The 25313-nt window shown below is 33.4% G+C and overlaps 1 protein-coding gene across 1 annotated transcript; it reads right to left on the reverse strand.

Annotated features, from left to right (window-relative positions):
* Positions 1-3419: 3419 nt before the first annotated feature.
* LOC137387909 (FMRFamide-activated amiloride-sensitive sodium channel-like) lies at positions 3420-24895 on the reverse strand. The gene is made up of 12 exons (XM_068074422.1): positions 24835-24895; positions 13173-13286; positions 12854-13003; positions 12264-12410; positions 11074-11271; positions 10358-10521; positions 9354-9487; positions 8889-9004; positions 7530-7605; positions 7245-7302; positions 5835-6030; positions 3420-3538 (listed from the first exon to the last, which is right to left on the reverse strand). Exons 1-12 carry the CDS (start codon positions 24872-24874, stop codon positions 3420-3422), a joined length of 1512 nt encoding a protein of 503 aa, XP_067930523.1. The 5' UTR covers positions 24875-24895.
* Positions 24896-25313: the final 418 nt, after the last annotated feature.

The following is a 25313-nucleotide window of genomic DNA, read 5'->3' on the forward strand; positions in this document are numbered from 1 at the left end:
CTTGCAACAAAATTCACATTACCGTTATTTGATATGAAAAGATTCACCATGTCTTACTCTGTTGTGTTGTAGGTGCAAAATATGCGGAAAAGTGATTACAAGCTCTTAAAAGCTCAAAAACGAACAGAAAATTGCAGCCACACGAGACCGCCGTAGTTTGGATTCCCTTTCCAAAACGGCTCAAATGTGATGTAGTTGTGAGATATGGTTTCTGTTTACACTTTCTTGCAACCTTATTCATCGAAATATTTTCACAAATATACTTCACGCATTCAATAAAATCATGTCTATTGTTCTTACGCGTCTATTTTATCGTCATTGTAATGCTGTCACTTTTAGCACTGATATCTTATAACTTACCGTAAAAAATCGTTAAACTTTTTAACCTTGCCTCGAAGGAGTACATATCATTGTCTGATAATCATGACGAGCCTGTTGGTCACCCGTGATAATCGAAAAGTGCTGCAAAAATTATTTGCGAAGTATGGGTCACATGATCAGAGAACGACTTGACGATTGAATTATGCCGAAACAAAACTGTGAAGTAGCGAGCATCTGTATTTGATACGGGGTCTTCGGTAAAACCCGAAGTGTTTGTCATAAACTAGCACTACGATAAGTTTTATATTGAGCTTTGTATTGGCCTTTCAATTCATGTGAGAACATACGTGACAAGACGATAACCAAATTTCGTGGCTACGTCATCAAAATAAAGAGATTCCAATCTACGGCCGCTTTTTGTTTTTGAGCTTTTAAGAGCTTGTAATCACATTTCCACATATTTGGTACTTACAACACAACAGAGTAAGACATAGTGAATCTTTTGATACCAAATAACTGTAATGAGAATTTTGTTGCTAGTCAACCTTTAACAATATAGAGCTTACATCGGTGGATGGATGTCTAGGAGAATTATTGTCTCATGCACAGTGCATGCCACCAATCTACTCAAAACTATAGTAAATCGCTATACTAAAATCAGAATACACTATGCCGCTTCAAAGCAGGAATCTAGTTCAACCAACCTTAGACAAAAGCTATCTCGTCTAGTTATTTTCAGTCATGTCTAATGGGTGTTTAATACAGTGGTCCAACTTAACTGCTTCTAAATCTCATTTGATTCATTAGTTCGTTATTAATTTAATTTTTATTTGGTCACTCTTTGTATTATCAATGATATAGAAGCTTCTAATTTCATTGGTATTATCCACTACCGTGTGTCTAAGATTCTTTCCTTTCTCATCCAAAATCAGTTTTATATATTATCAATAAAATATGCAGTCTCAGATGCACAAACTATGGAAAAATTGAGCAGTTTTTAGTGTTAAGTCAATAGGAGTTGATAGATCAGCTCATTCGCTTTACACATCACCATGACGTTGCGTCATGCTAATTATAGGCCTCACTTGTTTTGATTATTCTATAGTATCTATGGTTACGTCTATAATTCCTGGAGACTATGTCTGCGGTTATGGAAATTGTGTCAACTGATTGATCAATGAAAAGATAATAGAAGAAAAACGGTAAGAAATGATGCAATAGTAGTGTTTCGATGAACACTGGCTGTAAACTATCCTACTGAAAAGTGTCATCTATCAATCAAAACTAAAATCGGATGAATATAAAATAAAAATATTTATTTCATCAATCTATTAGCTCTCAGCTTGTAGGAAAATTCTCCTGCAGGCAAAAATAACTTGTAGGTGTGATTTCTTGTAAGCAAAATCACTTGTAAGTGTACCCTCTCGTAGGCGCAATGTTTTGTAGGCGTGTCTCTGGACATCCTCGTCAACTGAAAACCAGCGTGTTAAATTGTCTTCTCTATCATGAAATAAAGTGGACAAGTCAGGATGAGTTTAACCGTTCATAGTTTCTTATAAGTACAGTCACTGCATATTTTCGGCATTCTTTTTTCCCACATTATTCACTGTTAGCAGCTTCTTAACCAGTCAATTTACATAAAAAATGAAAGCGTACAAGGTATAGATTTCAGCTACTATTACATTTATTGCATTTTATTACATCTACTTATTACATTTATTGGAGTAAAAGAATATTTTGAAAAAAAACAGACGAACGTCTATTTGACACTGGACTAAAGCAAGATTTTATAGGCATGCTTTTTTTAAGGTAATAGCTAGATGTGATGACAGCCTGGTAGCGACATCTCATACTGCCTCATCCGTGTGCACAGTACAGCCTTTATTGACAGTTAGCCTTCTACATATATATGTAGAATATATAGATGTATATCTATATATTCTACATATATATGTACACTGTAGAATATATAGATGTATATCTATATATACTGATATTTATATAAATCTCAGTGTTTGTTTTTTAATCCTGTGTCCAGTTAATCTAGCGATAAACAGTATACATGAACTGGATTTTGTCTCTGAACATCCAGATCTAGAGGCGGCGAGCTTAACCAATAGACTACTGTAACAGTACCCAAGTGATAGGCCTAAATGATTTTTATGGCATTCATTACATCAGTTAAAATACTCACTTGAAGTCATTAATTAGCAAGGTTGACAGTTACGCCGAACAGAATTATTATTAAGTCGTCTGCAAATATGGCAATTGCTCTAGTAAAGGTAAGCTTTTTGTAAAGAAGTAGCTTACCAGGTAAGTTACTCAAATTCATTGGGTAATATTTTTATTCTCCATGCAATGCCGGGCATTCACCTAGTTTACATATATGTCTGGTGAAGGTCATAAACCTCAGATAAGTAATCATAGCATTGGGTGCAATAACACCTGCACATCAAATGTGGCTTGCTAAAATACCTGCGATCATCAACACATGTAAGTTACAGAAAAGCGGCTGTTGAGAATAGCTAAGATCTTAAGGCCATGCTCAAACTCCCAGGTTTCGGGTAGGAGACCAGAGCTCGAGTAGACATTATCATTAACTTCTAGGTTAACTGGGGGAGGGAAACATTTTATATGTGTATATAGAATGAGGTTTAATAGTTCACTTCTCGTACTCACGAGAAATCACATGATATTTTATAGAATATATTTAAATATGGTGACTGAACAGCAGCCTTAAGCATTGTCAATAAATTAACCAGATATCAATAGCAGTAACTTCATCTATGATAACAGCATACCATGTGAGAAACAAGCTTATATTGAATTGAACTCAAAGTTTTATTCAAGCAGATACATACTCACTAAAAGTTACGTGGCTACCACAAAAAACAGAGCCTAAAATATTTTTGTTCACATTGACATCATAGGAAGTCATAAAGTACAACCTTTTCAAAAAAATTTATAGTTTTGGCACCATATAATAAAAATGAAAATTTTAAAAAAGCGATCATAGAAAAAGAAGTACAATTTGTTGAAGTATAGAGTTGATAAACAGCACTTCAGCCTTCTATGCTTATTCGTAACTATGGCAACAACTATGAGTGTTTATTTACGCTGCACCTGCAGCACACATAGGTTAGCAAGTCAATGGCAAACTCAAAGATCTCAAAGAGTGTCAGCGCAGACCATCCGATCCATAGGCCAAATGCTCCTCCTACAATATATTGTAGCAATTAACTCTAGTCGCAGGAACACCTTTCTTAGGGTGATAGAAAAGTAAAGATAAAGCTGGGAAACGAATCTCCCATAGAGAGGCTGAAAAATGGGAAATGAGGAACCTGATTTCATTTTTTAATGCAGCTATAAAAAAATTAGATATGTTTTGTTTTAGCTTATCTGTAAGGGACTAGCAGAAAAATTATTTGTCTTGAGTAATCAGACATCTATCAACTGATTTATCATAGTCTAATACTTGTTAGCCTTAGGGTCAGCTTACAAATATTTGATATAAAGACTGCTGATGCCTACGTTTAAACAGTATGAACTGAAGCTATCATAACATTATCAGGAGAGTAAACTGCATTTGAGTGGGAACAACACTAGTCATCAATAATTTCACCTGTTATGAATAGATGTACATGAAATATTAAAATGCTGTCAGTTAACCTTTAACAATAGCTCATAATGTAGTCGATTCAAATAACTCTGTGATGCGAGTTCACTACATACATTGTAAATACAAACTATCAAACGATATACGCAAAAAGCATAGATTTATATGCTCACTAATTCTTGTCTCTGCATATAGTGTTACAAGTTCACAACATCACACATTACACCGGTAGATAAGAGTATTGTTGAATACTGCTTTGCTTTTTGATTAAATGCAGTCTCGCAGCTGTCAGTCTGAAGTTTCAATAATTATTAATAATTCAAGTTTAAAAAAGGTTTTGGTTTTATTGATGTTCTATATTATTGGAAACATAGACATCAACATTTGTAATTAGATTTAGTTTAAAGATATGAAATCTTGAATGCCTTTCCTTAGCTCGCACCAATAGAATGAGTCATCTTTTTGTAGATTACAACAATAGGAGACATGTATTCTGGTTGAACATCTTCACATATCATAATTCTGGTGACAAATGCAATTACTAGGTCTCTGTGATTAGACTTGGCTCTTTAAAAAAATCATTGTTTCCTAGTAATATCAGTTATCAAAAGCTTGTTATATAAAATGTTTGTTCCAACTGTCTCTTATGTTATTCACAAGAACTCTTGAATGTATATTAGCAACTGTAATTGTCTGCAGAATATTGGTTTGTATAATTATTTGTGTGAATATAAATGTGAGAGAAAAGTGTTTTATTATGACCTACAGGGTTGGCATAGTATTGCCCCGTGGCGGTTATTACCGCCGGTTTATACCGGTTTTTACCGCCCCAGGAAAAACTCATTTTTGTCCAAAAGTGGAAAAAACTAAAAAACCTTTTTTTGACAAGTTGAGTAATGCTTAAGCAAAGAACAACAATACAATTATATCATTAGCTGTCAAAGAGCTTCTTTATGGCTCTTTAACAGTACACAGACTAAAAAAGCACATACCCTTTATAACTGGTTTATTTACTAAATATTGAATGAAAAGACCAGATCACAAGATAATATTCGTTTATTTACATATATTAAATAGTAATATTAAATGAAAAGCAAAATTCATAACTGTGAAACATGACAGTAAGCATAATGCAACAATTAGAAAACAATTGAAAAATGGAAACACATGAAGATAATGCCAAGTAGTCCAGACCGGTGAACTGAACAAACAGATTAGAGTAGTTAGAATTGATTGTCTAAGAAAAGTTAATCCTCGTATTCGACCGAATCATACTCTAAAGAAATTGTTTTTAGGTTTTGGTATCAAGCTACCAGTTTGGACGCTTTCTCCATTCCAAGCCTGTTGCGCAGCTTGGTCTGCACTAAGGAAAAAGTGCTAAACAATACACATCAAAACAGTTATATTATTGAACTGTAAAAGGCTCATCGTTATTTAACGTTGGCCCGTATCTTGGGTGTTGGTTTTTTCTCCTTTTCCCAACTTTTCATCACTATTTTATCTCCATTGCTATTGATTGATATAAATATGGAGTCACACAACTAATTGTTTAGTCCAATTTTCTATTTTTATTAAATTTCATTGTTTAGTAAAATATTTTGATAAAAATTCTGGCGTTATAATATTTCCCAGTTGTTCCCGGTTTTTACCAGTTGTTCCAGTTTTTACCAGTTTTTTCCGGTTTTCACCAGTTTTTCCCGCTGCCCTGGGAAAAACAGTTTTGCCCGGAAAAAATGCCAACCCTGATGACCTAATTATGAACAGCATGGTTTGTGGCTTTATATATTAGTCTATTTAAGTTTGCAATATCATACTCGTACAGCCGGGCACTTCTGTGCTCCTAAACATGTGTATAGCATGCACTTTGTTCCTATTTGTCAACTGTCATGACACTTACCTAAGTCAGAGACAAACTGATAATCACCATAGCTCGCAACTTCAGTATATGTCATATAGGTCATAGATTGGTAATAGACGTTTATCTTGAGAAAATTTGCTCTAATGCCGGTAGCTATCTGGTTTTTGCCATATATATTAGTTAAGGAAGTCATTAAGGAGCCATGTGTTGCATTCAGAAGGTTGATGAAGTCACTCTGCATAAAATAAGGGATTTGTAAGTAGCGATAATAAAATCATTAGAATGGGAACTAAAAAAATTGATCTGGATACTGTTAGAATAATCACAAGTGTCATTACAGACAAGTGTGATTATAAAGAAGCGTGGTGATAAACAAGCGTTATTACAGACAAGTGTGATTATAAAGAAGCGTGGTGATAAACAAGCGTTATTATAGACAAGTGTGATTATAGGCGAGTGTGATTATAGACAAGTGCTATTTTAGACAAGTGTGATTATAAGCATGTGTGATGGTAGACATTTGTGATTATAGACGAGTGTGATTATAGACGAGTGTGCTTATAGACAAGTGTGATTATAAAGAAGTGTGATTATAGACGAGTGTGCTTATAGACAAGTGTGATTATAAAGAAGTGTGATTATAGAGATGCGGGATCATAGACAAGTGTTATTATAGGCAAGTATGGTTATATACCAGTGTGATTATAGACAAGTGTGATTATAGACAAGTGTGATTATAGACAAATGTGATTATAGACCAGTGTGATGATAGACGAGTGTGCTTATAGAAGAGTGTTAGTAAAGACAAGTGTGATTATAGACAAGTGTGATTATATACCAGTGCGATTATAGACAAGTGTTCCTATAGACAAATGTGATTATAGACAAGTGTGATTATAGACATGTGTGATTATAGACGAGTGTGATTGTAGACATGTGTGATTATAGATGAGTGTGCTTATAGAAGAGTGTTAGTATAAACAAGTGAGATTATAGACAAGTGTTATTATAGAATAGTGTGACTATAGATAAGTGTGCTTACAGTGGATTGTGATTATAAAGGAGTGTGACTATAGATAAGTGTAGCTATAAAGCAATTGCGCAATGAGTAGATCTCAAATATTTCTTGTATAGATTGGCAGACCCTGTCATCTTGTTGATGTTTCAATACTAAATGGCTATGTTGAGCTGAGAGTTCTGAAAAGTTAAGTTTTTTGGATGACAATAGATGATCTATTATACAAATTACCACAGTAGTGTCATTACTCTCATTAAGTTGACACTTGTACTAGGGAATATCAAATATTCTACTCAGTTATGTCAGTACTGTAATGCAGAGTTGAGCACTTTGTAAATTGAACAAGTTCTTAAAACTCGACCCACACAAGGCACATGTGAGTAGAAAAGGACGAAAGTTACACAAGCCTTGAAAATGGTAAGGATACTTACAATATAACTAATTGCAGGATAGAGGGAGGTGGATAATGAACTTTCAAAGGTAGATTCTCTGCAAAACAAAAACCATTATTTGTCAATGAGTGAGCTTTCAAATGATATAACACATCACACCTTTGAGATACCAACTAGTCCAACAGTTTTTGATTTTGTTTATGCGCTAACCTAATACAATACATACATGTATATGGAGCAGTCACTGCAAAGCTCTTAGTGTTAGAACTCTGAGATAATACTTGAAGACAATATATAGTTTCACAGGTATCAGGTCATACGTACACACACGGCTGAAAACATTTAGCGCATGGAAGGCTCCGGTCTGCAAAGTTCTCTTTTACTGTTATGGTACAGTTTGCTAAAACACAATGCATAGGCATAAATGTTAAAATACAACTATTATGAGTTTTGAAGATAGATTCCTCAAAGATTTCTAAAGTGAAAGTATTCTAAAGTTTGCAATTATATTCTGGTCAATTAGTTTAAATAAGTATGTGGTTGTGAGCCTACATTTCTTGAATTAGGTAGTTGAACCAAAACTGTGAAAAGAGCCTCTAGAAGCGCCTTACAGTTTGAAAGGTTGACTTGCAACAAAATTCACATTAGCCTTATTTGGTATCAAAAGATTCACCATGTCTTACTCTGCCGCGTTGTAAGTGCAAAATATGTGGAAATGCGATTATAAGCTCTTAAAAGCTCAAAAACGGTTAATCGCCGCCATCAGGAAAACGCTGTAGGGTGGAATCAGTTTATTTCTCTGACATACTCAAGCAATTTGGTTATTGTTTTGACACATGATGTTATCACGTAAATTGAAAGACCATTAAAAGGCTCACTATAAAACTTCTCGTAGCACTAGTTTATGACAAACACTTTGGGTTTTACCAAAAAGCCCGTATCAAATATAGATGCTCGCTACTTTACAGTTTCGGTTTGGTCTAATCGTCTAGTCGTAATCTTATCATGTGACCCATACCTCCTGCCAAACAGCGTGAACAATTTTTGCAGCATTTTTCGACTATCACAGGTGACCAACAAGCTCATCATGTTTATCAGAGGATGATATGCACTTCTTCGAGCTAAGGCTAAAAAATTAAACAAATTTTTACAGTGGGTTTTGAGATGTCAGTGCTAAAAATGACAGCATTACGATGATGATGAAATAGAAGCGTAAGGACAATAAACATAGTTTTATTGAATGTGAGAAGTATATTTGTGAAAATATTTCGACGAATGAGGTTGCATGAAAGTGCAAACAGAAGCCATCTTGTTCAGCTATGTCCCATTTGAGCCGTTTTGTAAAGGGATTCTAAGCTACGGCGTTTTCGTGATGACTGCGATGAACTGTTTGTTTTTGAGCTTTTAAGAGCTTGTAATCACATTTCCATATATTTACACCTAAACACAGCAGAGTAAGGCATGGTGAGTTTTTTGATACCAAATAACTGTAATGTGAATTTTGTTGCAAGTAAACCAACTCAAAAGCTGTTACACTGGTTGAAGAATAAATATAAGGTCATAGAATTAAAAACAGCGAGCTATGGCAAGTAAGGCTTACAAAACAGCAGTAAATGTGTAAACCATAGCACAACAATTAAGCTTGCTTGATAAAATAATTCAGTATTCGTAACGATAACTCACTTTGAATTACGTTGTTTAACCTGCAAGGACCTGAAGCTGAAGGGAGGCCGTTAAACACAGGTGAACTCGAGTCATACGGCAGATCTGGATGAAAGCATCTACATAGATTTACTAACCTGTAAGCATTTCATAGACCACATTGAATCACCCATAGATTATTAGCTTCCCATTATATCACAGAAACAGCCAAAGTTGGTTTTAATTTATTCTTTGAAGTTATCTCACCTTAGTAAAAACAACTCTTATATGCAGTTAAAAAGATTGTTGTGGAGTCAAACACGTTTGATCAGTATTGAAAGTTGCAATTGTGTAAATAATCATTCTACAAAAAAGGCATCTTTGTACTGTGTCAACTAGACGCTAGCAAGAATACATCGCAGTCCTGGATAACTACTTGTTGTAGTTCTGAATAATAGTGGAGAACAACGGTGGGCAGTGCTCTAGCATCTGCATGGATTGACTCACTCTTTCTGGTAACACGTCTGTAAGCAGGCCCATTGGGTATAGCTCACATTATATGGAAGGTGGTACATATTTTCATTGTTTTGTGTAGCTGTTGTACAGTTACCATATTTTCCAGATTTTCTTGTTGTAACTATCTACAATATGTGAAGGAAAATGTGAAAACATGTGAAGGAATGGTGAATAGGCTAAATATACATTAAGCAACTCTACAATGATGTGAAGCAGATGGATGTAATAGTGAAGAGAGCTAATTGATGTAAAGGTTGGAGAAACTGATACAAGCACACATGGATAAAAATATGGATGTCAAATGTGGCCAAACAGTTTGAAGTGAAACTGATTAAAACTAGTAGATGTAAAGCTGATTGGAATAGATAGATATGTGCCATAGACATAGATAGATATGTGAAACTCAGTATAACAGACTAGCGTATCTGATCAATATTAACACCTGTAATTTGTCAAACACTGTTGAAAATTAGAGTATAATCCTAAATGCATGTGAGAACATGGAAGAGTGTTAGCAAGCTGTGGTAACTAGTGATTATGATAGTGTGGACTACAGTAGCATTACATATTACTCTTTCATCTTATACACACCTAGAAATATTTATAACTGTGTCATGTTTAGCATTCATAGATGTATGCAGCATTAACCAGTAGAATATTAATAGTTTTGTTTCATTGTTAAATTTTATACTCTGTTAATCGCATCAGGGTAATTTCCTTAACTCGTTAGTACTACTAGAGCTGTTTAACATGTTATATGACTGTTTGCACGCGTTACAATGTGATGAGTGTTGGGTACTGTTGATCGAGGTCTAATAGTATAAATGCGACAGTATTTGCATATCTCTACCATTGCTTCCAAATGAGGAAGTTGGAGATATATCTGAATATCATGGTGAGAAGCATCAAGAACATGCAGTGTAACAAGAATACATACTGAACAGTAAAAGTACTGATACATGCTCATGATAAGGTAATAATGCAGCTGCGCTTACCTTTTTAAGAGCGATGTTACTAATTTGACCAGGTGAGGCAGTTATACCATCTCGATCAGGAAACGGCATGGCATCCTGATCATGAATGACAACTCTTATTCCAGCATCCTCAGTCAGAAAGGGCAGGTAGTCATACTCACCAATATTAATTGTGAGAGTTAAACCTGCAATATGTAATAGGCCGCCATAGTAATTTCAGAATTGCATAGGGTATTCCTACACTGAAGACAGTAAATAACTTTTGCAAGAAAACAAAAAAATAGGTAGTGCCCAGGTTAATATCATGCTTGCCAGCAAGCATTTTTTACTATAGCATAAAAGCAAAAACCATTTAAAGCCTGCTTAAGCAATCTCGCATTTTCTCTCAATCATGACAACAAGCTGTCAAGTTGTATGTTGAAAACTCAGCAGCATGTGATGTTAGTCAAAGGGATTTGTTTGATGGTGTTAATAGGCTATTTTAAAGATATGTGTATTTATGATAATAAACATGAATTGTATCATAATATGATAATATCAAGTTAATGCTTACTGACAAACACAAACCTACCACCACCTGGAATTATAAGGAGCGAAGTTCAAAATAAAATCAAAAACTTAGCAAACTTGAAAAACTCTACAATAAAGCTGTCAACACTACAGCATTAAACCATGCTTGTTACAACTTTTCTTACAGTGGTTTGAGTTGTCCTACTGTCATGCTTGTTATATCATACCATTGGAAGCTCCAGCCAGGCTGCTCTTGGCAACACCAAATTTTCCTGAATTGAATGTGTAGCAGTTTCCATAAGTGCTATCAAAGTGTCTCCAGAATGTTCCGGCACAGTTCTCACTATTATAGGTGCAGTAAATAAACATGTCAGCCTGTGAGTAGCCTAATAGTTCTTTTTCTGCTTCATTCAACAAGGCAATTTCTGAAAGCAGACAATGCATACCAATAGTTGTCTTCTCAGTTGCAGGACAACTCCTATTACTAATCTTTAGATCCACCCTGCTTCACACATTTTAGCATTCATTATGGAGCTGAAGAATTTGCATAATGTGATGTTTTTAGCAGACCAATTCAGAAAACGTTTGAGAGATGACTGAGACACTTGAGAGTGGGTATATGCTTTCTTTTTAATAAATTTAAAAGTATAATTTGCTGTTAAAGCCTTAGCAACCAATAATGGATGCTTAAAAGCTAGACAACAGACACACTTCACTTTTTAATTCTACATCAACTTTGCCTATGTTTTAGAAGTAGCAAAAGAGCTTAGTTTGTTTCTAGATTTGTTATGATCTGAGCATTAGAGTCTAAAAATAAGCTGTTTTAATTGATTAGCAGCGGATACTCCATTAAAAACTCTACATTGTAACGTGTATTTATTAACCGTGATACAATATAATGTACAGGTTGATTATCTAAAAGTAGCATAACTAACAGGTTTGTTAAGTTAACTAGAGATAAAGTGAGTAAACTGAGAGAAATATGTAGACGTACCATTAATTTGAATCTTGGGCAATATGCACAATATATGCTATATATTATCCAATATTGACTCTGTGTACAGTGTGCGTGAGAGCTGTGTATATTATACAACTGAGTAAACCTTTTGCGTTGATGGTTCATATTTTAGTTACTGAATAACAATTATATTATTATTATTTATGTAATGACTAAATGTAATCAATGATAACAATCGTGCAATTATACATGTAACTGCTAACTGTAACTAAGAAGACTCCCAATTGAGGTATATAATTAATAATATTTTAACACTTAGGAAAACACATTCCTAGTAGAGTACTAGGTGTTAAACACAAACAGGCTGTTTACAGCATAATTAAGATCTTTTCTGTCATGAAGCATCGAATTGGTGCTGTGTGTCTACTATATGGATTTTATATGAATTACTAGAACGACCTTCAGATAGCCTTTTGTATGTAGCTGTATTTGATCGAGTTGTCTGAGTGCCATTCAATAGGCCCTCCATTCTACTTGTTATTATCTCCAACAGTTGAGCAGGAATGTTTGAGCTTTTAAGACCATTGCTGTTGCAAACTGTTACGGCTGCAAAATATTTTAATAGAAATTACTAACTTTGACAGACAGGAAAACTCTAAGATACATTAACCATAATTACATGTTATAAAAAAAATCTACACTATAATGAAAGCCGTGCACATCTGCTTGTCCTAAGCTTGGGTTGGGAAAAAAGATTGCATCATACAGGTTTTGAACTCACAACTTCAAGCATAAGTCTGGCACTCTAACAACCACACCAATCAACAGTCAAATCACATTGCTGAATAGTGTAGATACGGTTGCTACACTTGACTATGTGTCCAGGAACACTTACTAGGCCACCACTTTAACTTCTGAGACAACCAATCGACTTTCAGCGTTTTGTAATAATTGTATGTATAGTTATTACACCTGATGATCTCTCATGGCGCAATAGACTTCCAGGGTACTAGTACAATATATTCTAATGCAGGATGCATGATGCTCACCTGGAAAGTCCATAGAACGAGACTCAACAACCGCTACATTGGTGAGAACATCAAAAGAGATATAGCCGGTGATGAGGTATATGAGATGAAGTATTAGGGACGTCAGCGATGCCAGTGATAGTAAGGTCCATATCGACTTTTTAATACTGCCTTTAGAATAGACCAAAACACTCGTATATATACAGAGCGATTGCAGGTTTTTGGTAAGAATACACTTGTGCTGTAAAACTACTACTAAGCCCTGATAACACAAAGAGAAAACACTCATTGTTAGTTCCCATTGTTTACTCATACATCAACACAGACAGCAGTGGTGTACCTTTAGCTTGGTGTATATGGGAAATTCCATGCGAGGTAGTGACTTCGAAAAAACCAGCAATAATAGTGCCTGAACTTAAAATTTCTTTCCCTTGTTCATCTTCTGATGTTCCTTCTAAATATAACAATTAAAATTCTCATGTCAAGAGTCTAAGTCAATAAGTTGATTCTAGAATCTCCTTCACTTGCCGTACACATAGCATTCTAGTCAAAAAACTCAATACGCATCCCATCATAAAAGTTTTTATGGAGTAACAATCATATTCATTTGGCAAGCTGGTAGCTCTCTGTTAGGTAAATGCGTGTGAACATATCAATTTACAACACCTCAATAAAAGGAAGTTGAAGGATTTAAGAAAGTTAAGGAGTTATTTGATGCACGTTACACATTTGCAAGCTGTTTGTTCTTTACTGAACTGGCTTTGTAACAAGAAGTGTTTAGGAGTCAAACTTCTATTCTTTAAGATAGTCATTTGTGTTTTTATTTATTTATCATAAACATTGTGTTGTCATACTATACATAGTGCTAGCTATGTCATATATAGAAACATTGTGTTGTCATACTATAAATAGTGCTAGCTATGTCATATACAGAAACATTGTGTTGTCATACCATACATAGTGCTAGCTATGTCATATATAGAAACATTGTGTTGTCATACTATAAATAGTGCTAGCTATGTCATATACAGAAACATTGTGTTGTCATACTAGAAATAGTGCTAGCTATGTCATATATAGAAACATTGTGTTGTCATACTATACATAGTGCTAGCTATGTCATATACAGAAACATTGTGTTGTTATACTATACATAGTGCTAGCTATGTCATATACAGAAACATTGTGTTGTCATACTATACATAGTGCTAGCTATGTCATATACAGAAACATTGTGTTGTCATACTATACATAGTGCTAGCTATGTCACATATAGAAACATTGTGTTGTCATACTATACATAGTGCTAGCTATGTCACATATAGAAACATTGTGTTGTCATACTATACATAGTGCTAACTATGTCATATACAGAAACATTGTGTTGTCATACTATACATAGTGCTAACTATGTCAAATATAGAAACATTGTGTTGTCATACTATAAATAGTGCTAGCTATGTCATATACAGAAACATTGTGCTGTCATACTATACATAGTGCTAGCTATGTCATATATAGAAACATTGTGTTGTCATACTATACATAGTGCTAACTATGTCAAATATAGAAACATTGTGTTGTCATACTATACATAGTGCTAGCTATGTCATATATAGAAACATTGTGTTGTCATACTATAAATAGTGCTAACTATGTCATATATAGAAACATTGTGTTGTCATACTATACATAGTGCTAGCTATGTCATATACAGAAACATTGTGTTGTCATACTATAATTAGTGCTAGCTATGTCATATACAGAAACATTGTGTTGTCATACTATACATAGTGCTAGCTATGTCATATACAGAAACATTGTGCTGTCATACTATACATAGTGCTAGCTATGCCATATACAGAAACATTGTGTTGTCATACTATACATAGTGCTAGCTATGTCATATATAGAAACATTGTGTTGTCATACTATACATAGTGCTAACTATGTCAAATATAGAAACATTGTGTTGTCATACTATACATAGTGTTAGCTATGTCATATATAGAAACATTGTGTTGTCATACTATAAATAGTGCTAGCTATGTCATATACAGAAACATTGTGCTGTCATACTATACATAGTGCTAGCTATGTCATATATAGAAACATTGTGTTGTCATACTATACATAGTGCTAACTATGTCAAATATAGAAACATTGTGTTGTCATACTATACATAGTGTTAGCTATGTCATATACAGAAACATTGTGTTGTCATACCATACATAGTGCTAGCTATGTCATATACAGAAACACTGTGTTGTCATACTATACATAGTGTTAGCTATGTCATATACAGAAACATTGTGTTGTCATACCATACATAGTGCTAGCTATGTCATATATAGAAACATTGTGTTGTCATACTATACATAGTGTTAGCTATGTCACATACAGAAACATTGTGTTGTCATACTATACATAGTGCTAGTTATGTCACATACAGAAACATTGTGTTGTCATACTATACATAGTGCTAGCTATGTCATATACAGAAACATTGTGTTGTCATACTATACATAGTGCTAGTTATGTCATATATAGAAACATTGTGTTGTCATACTATACATAGTGCTAGTTATGTCATATATAGAAACATTGTGTTGTCATACTATACATAGTGCTAGCTATGTCATATATAGAAACATTGTGTTGTCATACTATACATAGTGCTAGCTATGTCATATACAGAAACACTGTGTTGTCATACTATACATAGTGTTAGCTATGTCACATACAGAAACATTGTGTTGTCATACTATACATAGTGCTAGTTATGTCACATACAGAAACATTGTGTTGTCATACTATACATAGTGCTAGCTATGTCATATATAGAAACATTGTGTTGTCATACTATAAATAGTGCTAGCTATGTCACATACAGAAACATTGTGTTGTCATACTATACATAGTGCTAGCTATGTCATATACAGAAACATTGTGTTGTCATACTATACATAGTGCTAGCTATGTCATATATAGAAACATTGTGTTGTCATACTATACATAGTGCTAGCTATGTCATATACAGAAACACTGTGTTGTCATACTATACATAGTGTTAGCTATGTCACATACAGAAACACTGTGTTGTCATACTATACATAGTGCTAGCTATGTCATATACAGAAACACTGTGTTGTCATACTATACATAGTGTTAGCTATGTCACATACAGAAACATTGTGTTGTCATACTATACATAGTGCTAGTTATGTCACATACAGAAACATTGTGTTGTCATACTATACATAGTGCTAGCTATGTCATATATAGAAACATTGTGTTGTCATACTATAAATAGTGCTAGCTATGTCACATACAGAAACATTGTGTTGTCATACTATACATAGTGCTAGCTATGTCATATACAGAAACATTGTGTTGTCATACTATACATAGTGCTAGCTATGTCATATACAGAAACATTGCGTTGTCATACCATACATAGTGCTAGCTATGTCATATACAGAAACATTGTGTTGTCATACTATACATAGTGTTAGCTATGTCATATACAGAAACATTGTGTTGTCATACTATACATAGTGCTAGTTATGTCATATATAGAAACATTGTGTTGTCATACTATACATAGTGCTAACTATGTCAAATATAGAAACATTGTGTTGTCATACTATACATAGTGTTAGCTATGTCATATACAGAAACATTGTGTTGTCATACTATACATAGTGCTAGCTATGTCATATACAGAAACATTGTGTTGTCATACTATACATAGTGCTAGCTATGTCATATACAGAAACATTGTGTTGTCATACTATACATAGTGCTAGCTATGTCATATACAGAAACATTGTGTTGTCATACTATACATAGTGTTAGCTATGTCATATACAGAAACATTGTGTTGTCATACTATACATAGTGCTAGCTATGTCACATACAGAAACATTGTGTTGTCATACTATAAATAGTGCTAGCTATGTCATATACAGAAACATTGTGTTGTCATACTATACATAGTGCTAGCTATGTCATATACAGAAACATTGTGTTGTCATACTATACATAGTGCTAGCTATGTCATATATAGAAACATTGTGTTGTCATACTATACATAGTGCTAGCTATGTCATATATAGAAACATTGTGTTGTCATACTATACATAGTGCTGGCTATGTCACATACAGAAACATTGTGTTGTCATACTATACATAGTGCTAGCTATGTCATATATAGAAACATTGTGTTGTCATACTATACATAGTGCTAGCTATGCCATATACAGAAACATTGTGTTGTCATACTATACATAGTGCTAGCTATGTCATATACAGAAACATTGTGTTGTCATACTATACATAGTGTTAGCTATGTCATATACAGAAACATTGTGTTGTCATACTATACATAGTGCTAGCTATGTCACATACAGAAACATTGTGTTGTCATACTATAAATAGTGCTAGCTATGTCATATACAGAAACATTGTGTTGTCATACTATACATAGTGCTAGCTATGTCATATACAGAAACATTGTGTTGTCATACTATACATAGTGCTAGCTATGTCATATACAGAAACATTGTGTTGTCATACTATACATAGTGCTAACTATGTCATATATAGAAACATTGTGCTGTCATACTATACATAGTGTTAGCTATGTCATATACAGAAACACTGTGTTGTTATACTATACATAGTGCTAGCTATGTCATATACAGAAACATTGTGTTGTCATACTATACATAGTGCTAGCTATGTCATATATAGAAACATTGTGTTGTCATACTATACATAGTGCTAGCTATGTCATATACAGAAACATTATGTTGTCATACTATACATAGTGCTAGCTATGTCATATATAGAAACATTGTGTTGTCATACTATACATAGTGCTAGCTATGTCATATATAGAAACATTGTGTTGTCATACTATACATAGTGCTAGCTATGTCATATATAGAAACATTGTGTTGTCATACTATACATAGTGCTAACTATGTCATATATAGAAACATTGTGCTGTCATACTATACATAGTGTTAGCTATGTCATATACAGAAACACTGTGTTGTTATACTATACATAGTGCTAGCTATGTCATATACAGAAACATTGTGTTGTCATACTATACATAGTGCTAGCTATGTCATATATAGAAACATTGTGTTGTCATACTATACATAGTGCTAGCTATGTCACATACAGAAACATTATGTTGTCATACTATACATAGTGCTAGCTATGTCATATATAGAAACATTGTGTTGTCATACTATACATAGTGCTAGCTATGTCATATATAGAAACATTGTGTTGTCATACTATACATAGTGCTAGCTATGTCATATATAGAACCATTGTGTTGTCATACTATACATAGTGCTAGCTATGTCATATACAGAAACATTGTGTTGTCATACTATACATAGTGCTAGCTATGTCATATACAGAAACATTGTGTTGTCATACTATACATAGTGCTAGCTATGTCATATACAGAAACATTGTGTTGTCATACTATACATAGTGCTAGCTATGTCATATATAGAAACATTGTGTTGTCATACTATACATAGTGCTAGCTATGTCATATATAGAAACATTGTGTTGTCATACTATACATAGTGCTGGCTATGTCACATACAGAAACATTGTGTTGTCATACTATACATAGTGCTAGCTATGTCATATATAGAAACATTGTGTTGTCATACTATACATAGTGCTAGCTATGCCATATACAGAAACATTGTGTTGTCATACTATACATAGTGCTAGCTATGTCATATACAGAAACATTGTGTTGTCATACTATACATAGTGTTAGCTATGTCATATACAGAAACATTGTGTTGTCATACTATACATAGTGCTAGCTATGTCACATACAGAAACATTGTGTTGTCATACTATAAATAGTGCTAGCTATGTCATATACAGAAACATTGTGTTGTCATACTATACATAGTGCTAGCTATGTCATATACAGAAACATTGTGTTGTCATACTATACATAGTGCTAGCTATGTCATATACAGAAACATTGTGTTGTCATACTATACATAGTGCTAACTATGTCATATATAGAAACATTGTGCTGTCATACTATACATAGTGTTAGCTATGTCATATACAGAAACACTGTGTTGTTATACTATACATAGTGCTAGCTATGTCATATACAGAAACATTGTGTTGTCATACTATACATAGTGCTAGCTATGTCATATATAGAAACATTGTGTTGTCATACTATACATAGTGCTAGCTATGTCATATACAGAAACATTATGTTGTCATACTATACATAGTGCTAGCTATGTCATATATAGAAACATTGTGTTGTCATACTATACATAGTGCTAGCTATGTCATATATAGAAACATTGTGTTGTCATACTATACATAGTGCTAGCTATGTCATATATAGAAACATTGTGTTGTCATACTATACATAGTGCTAACTATGTCATATATAGAAACATTGTGCTGTCATACTATACATAGTGTTAGCTATGTCATATACAGAAACACTGTGTTGTTATACTATACATAGTGCTAGCTATGTCATATACAGAAACATTGTGTTGTCATACTATACATAGTGCTAGCTATGTCATATATAGAAACATTGTGTTGTCATACTATACATAGTGCTAGCTATGTCACATACAGAAACATTATGTTGTCATACTATACATAGTGCTAGCTATGTCATATATAGAAACATTGTGTTGTCATACTATACATAGTGCTAGCTATGTCATATATAGAAACATTGTGTTGTCATACTATACATAGTGCTAGCTATGTCATATATAGAACCATTGTGTTGTCATACTATACATAGTGCTAGCTATGTCATATACAGAAACATTGTGTTGTCATACTATACATAGTGTTAGCTATGTCATATATAGAAACATTGTGCTGTCATACTATACATAGTGCTAGCTATGTCATATACAGAAACATTATGTTGTCATACTATACATAGTGCTAGCTATGTCATATACAGAAACATTGTGTTGTCATACTATACATAGTGCTAACTATGTCATATACAGAAACATTGTGTTGTCATACTATACATAGTGCTAGCTATGTCATATATAGAAACATTGTGTTGTCATACTATAAATAGTGCTAGCTATGTCATATATAGAAACATTGTGTTGTCATACTATACATAGTGCTAGCTATGTCATATATAGAAACATTGTGTTGTCATACTATACATAGTGCTAACTATGTCATATACAGAAACATTGTGTTGTTATACTATACATAGTGCTAGCTATGTCATATACAGAAACATTGTGTTGTCATACTATACATAGTGCTAGCTATGTCATATACAGAAACATTGTGTTGTCATACTATACATAGTGCTAGCTATGTCATACACAGAAACATTGTGTTGTCATACTATACATAGTGCTAGCTATGTCATATACAGAAACATTGTGTTGTCATACTATAAATAGTGCTAGCTATGTCATATACAGAAACATTGTGTTGTCATACTATACATAGTGTTAGCTATGTCAAATACAGAAACATTGTGTTGTCATACTATACATAGTGCTAACTATGTCATATATAGAAACATTGTGTTGTCATACTATACATAGTGCTAGTTATGTCATATATAGAAACATTGTGTTGTCATACTATACATAGTGCTAGCTATGTCACATACAGAAACATTGTGTTGTCATACTATACATAGTGCTAGCTATGTCATATATAGAAATATTGTGTTGTCATACTATACATAGTGCTAGCTATGTCATATACAGAAACATTGTGTTGTCATACTATACATAGTGCCAGCTATGTCATATACAGAAACATTGTGTTGTCATACTATACATAGTGCTAGCTATGTCATATATAGAAACATTGTGTTGTCATACTATACATAGTGTTAGCTATGTCATATACAGAAACATTGTGTTGTCATACTATACATAGTGCTAGCTATGTCATATACAGAAACATTGTGTTGTCATACTATACATAGTGCTAGCTATGTCACATACAGAAACATTGTGTTGTCATACTATACATAGTGCTAGCTATGTCATATACAGAAACATTGTGTTGTTATACTATACATAGTGCTAGCTATGTCATATACAGAAACATTGTGTTGTCATACTATACATAGTGCTAACTATGTCATATACAGAAACATTGTGTTGTCATACTATACATAGTGCTAGCTATGTCATATACAGAAACATTGTGTTGTCATACTATACATAGTGCTAGCTATGTCATATACAGAAACATTGTGTTGTCATACTATACATAGTGCTAGCTATGTCAAATACAGAAACATTGTGTTGTCATACTATACATAGTGCTAGCTATGTCATATATAGAAACATTGTGTTGTCATACTATACATAGTGCTAGCTATGTCATATATAGAAATATTGTGTTGTCATACTATACATAGTGCTAGCTATGTCATATACAGAAACATTGTGTTGTCATACTATACATAGTGCCAGCTATGTCATATACAGAAACATTGTGTTGTCATACTATACATAGTGCTAGCTATGTCATATACAGAAACATTGTGTTGTCATACTATACATAGTGTTAGCTATGTCATATACAGAAACATTGTGTTGTCATACTATACATAGTGCTAGCTATGTCATATACAGAAACATTGTGTTGTCATACTATAAATAGTGCTAACTATGTCATATACAGAAACATTGTGTTGTCATACTATACATAGTGCTAACTATGTCATATATAGAAACATTGTGTTGTCATACTATACATAGTGCTAGCTATGTCATATACAGAAACATTGTGTTGTCATACTATACATAGTGCTAGCTATGTCATATATAGAAATATTGTGTTGTCATACTATACATAGTGCTAGCTATGTCATATACAGAAACATTGTGTTGTCATACTATACATAGTGCCAGCTATGTCATATACAGAAACATTGTGTTGTCATACTATACATAGTGCTAGCTATGTCATATACAGAAACATTGTGTTGTCATACTATACATAGTGCTAGCTATGTCATATATAGAAACATTGTGTTGTCATACTATACATAGTGTTAGCTATGTCATATACAGAAACATTGTGTTGTCATACTATACATAGTGCTAGCTATGTCATATACAGAAACATTGTGTTGTCATACTATACATAGTGCTAGCTATGTCATATATAGAAATATTGTGTTGTCATACTATACATAGTGCTAGCTATGTCATATACAGAAACATTGTGTTGTCATACTATACATAGTGCTAGCTATGTCATATATAGAAACATTGTGTTGTCATACTATACATAGTGCTAGCTATGTCATATACAGAAACATTGTGTTGTCATACTATAAATAGTGCTAACTATGTCATATACAGAAACATTGTGTTGTCATACTATACATAGTGCTAGCTATGTCATATATAGAAACATTGTGTTGTCATACTATACATAGTGCTAGCTATGTCATATACAGAAACATTGTGTTGTCATACTATACATAGTGCTAGCTATGTCATATATAGAAATATTGTGTTGTCATACTATACATAGTGCTAGCTATGTCATATACAGAAACATTGTGTTGTCATACTATACATAGTGCCAGCTATGTCATATACAGAAACATTGTGTTGTCATACTATACATAGTGCTAGCTATGTCATATACAGAAACATTGTGTTGTCATACTATACATAGTGCTAGCTATGTCATATATAGAAACATTGTGCTGTCATACTATACATAGTGCTAGCTATGTCATATACAGAAACATTGTGTTGTCATACTATACATAGTGCTAGCTATGTCATATACAGAAACATTGTGTTGTCATACTATACATAGTGCTAGCTATGTCATATATAGAAACATTGTGCTGTCATACTATACATAGTGCTAGCTATGTCATATACAGAAACATTGTGTTGTCATACTATACATAGTGCTAGCTATGTCATATATAGAAACATTGTGTTGTCATACTATACATAGTGCTAGCTATGTCAAATATAGAAACATTGTGTTGTCATACTATACATAGTGCTAGCTATGTCAAATATAGAAACATTGTGTTGTCATACTATAAATAGTGCTAACTATGTCATATACAGAAACATTGTGTTGTCATACTATACATAGTGCTAGCTATGTCATATATAGAAACATTGTGCTGTCATACTATACATAGTGCTAGCTATGTCATATACAGAAACATTGTGTTGTCATACTATACATAGTGCTAGCTATGTCATATACAGAAACATTGTGTTGTCATACTATACATAGTGCTAGCTATGTCATATATAGAAACATTGTGTTGTCATACTATACATAGTGCTAGCTATGTCATATATAGAAACATTGTGCTGTCATACTATACATAGTGCTAGCTATGTCATATACAGAAACATTGTGTTGTCATACTATACATAGTGCTAGCTATGTCATATATAGAAACATTGTGTTGTCATACTATACATAGTGCTAGCTATGTCAAATATAGAAACATTGTGTTGTCATACTATACATAGTGCTAGCTATGTCAAATATAGAAACATTGTGTTGTCATACTATAAATAGTGCTAACTATGTCATATACAGAAACATTGTGTTGTCATACTATACATAGTGCTAGCTATGTCATATATAGAAACATTGTGCTGTCATACTATACATAGTGCTAGCTATGTCATATACAGAAACATTGTGTTGTCATACTATACATAGTGCTAGCTATGTCATATATAGAAACATTGTGTTGTCATACTATACATAGTGCTAGCTATGTCATATATAGAAACATTGTGTTGTCATACTATACATAGTGCTAGCTATGTCATATATAGAAACATTGTGTTGTCATACTATAAATAGTGCTAACTATGTCATATACAGAAACATTGTGTTGTCATACTATACATAGTGCCAGCTATGTCGTATACAGAAACACTGTGTTGTCATACTATACATAGTGTTAGCTATGTCATATACAGAAACATTGTGTTGTCATACTATACATAGTGCTAGCTATGTCATATACAGAAACATTGTGTTGTCATACTATACATAGAGCTAGCTATGTCATATACAGAAACATTGTGTTGTCATACTATACATAGTGCTAGCTATGTCATATACAGACACATTGTGTTGTCATACTATAAATAGTGCTAGCTATGTCATATACAGAAACATTGTGTTGTCATACTATACATAGTGCTAGCTATGTCATATACAGAAACATTGTGTTGTCATACTATACATAGTGCTAGCTATGTCATATATAGAAATATTGTGTTGTCATACTATACATAGTGCTAGCTATGTCATATACAGAAACATTGTGTTGTCATACTATACATAGTGCCAGCTATGTCATATACAGAAACATTGTGTTGTCATACTATACATAGTGCTAGCTATGTCATATATAGAAACATTGTGTTGTCATACTATACATAGTGCTAGCTATGTCATATACAGAAATATTGTGTTGTCATACTATACATAGTGCTAGCTATGTCATATATAGAAACATTGTGTTGTCATACTATACATAGTGCTAGCTATGTCATATACAGAAACATTGTGTTGTCATACTATACATAGTGCTAGCTATGTCATATACAGAAACATTGTGTTGTCATACTATACATAGTGCTAGCTATGTCATATATAGAAACATTGTGTTGTCATACTATACATAGTGCTAGCTATGTCATATACAGACACATTGTGTTGTCATACTATACATAGTGCCAGCTATGTCATATATAGAAACATTGTGTTGTCATACTATAAATAGTGCTAACTATGTCATATACAGAAACATTGTGCTGTCATACTATACATAGTGCTAGCTATGTCATATACAGAAACATTGTGTTGTCATACTATACATAGTGCTAGCTATGTCATATATAGAAATATTGCCTGTCTAGTAAAAGAACTACTAGGGCTAAACTAACTCGCTTGCATTCGAAGAGTTCTTCTGTTGACAACAGACATCTCATGGACCTCAGACAACCCCCCGTCACCATCAGTTATAGGACTCATGTCTGCTGCAAAGCCGCTAGCTGCAGTCGTCATATTCCACTTGGTTTCAGACTATTTTTGATTGTTCTGAAAGGAAATAACAAGGGTAAGTATTAAAAAGGTGAAAACCTCAATACATAAGCATATGCGCTGGTCGCACTAAAATTTTATAGTCTTGTAGTGAAATTTTATAAAAGAAATATGCCAAAAAGACACTAATTTTTATTTTAAACAATTAACTTTATTATATCTATGCAGTGCCTATAAAAATCTTATTGATCATTTTGTAGTAGTTTTGCACTATGCAAAAGATTTGCTTTTAGGGCTATTTGCACAGAACAGGTGTTCTTTCTAGTTGCTGGAATAAGCAGAGCTTTACTACAGAGAGGGACAACTCTCGATTTGATGTCTT

This window comes from Watersipora subatra, chromosome 2 (assembly GCF_963576615.1).
Source record: "Watersipora subatra chromosome 2, tzWatSuba1.1, whole genome shotgun sequence".
NCBI lineage: Eukaryota > Metazoa > Bryozoa > Gymnolaemata > Cheilostomatida > Watersiporidae > Watersipora > Watersipora subatra.

Bases quoted from the DNA above. Each gene is read 5' to 3' on its own strand.
- LOC137387909 (XM_068074422.1), bottom strand. From the start codon at position 24,874: ATGTCTGTTGTCAACAGAAGAACTCTTCGAATGCAAGCGA. The intron at 12,411-12,853 runs GTGAGCATCATG...AATATTTTGCAG, and splicing joins TCGTTCTATGGACTTTCCAG to CCGTAACAGTTTGCAACAGC. The intron at 9,005-9,353 runs GTGAGTCAATCC...AAATGCTTACAG, and splicing joins CAGACGTGTTACCAGAAAGA to GTTAGTAAATCTATGTAGAT.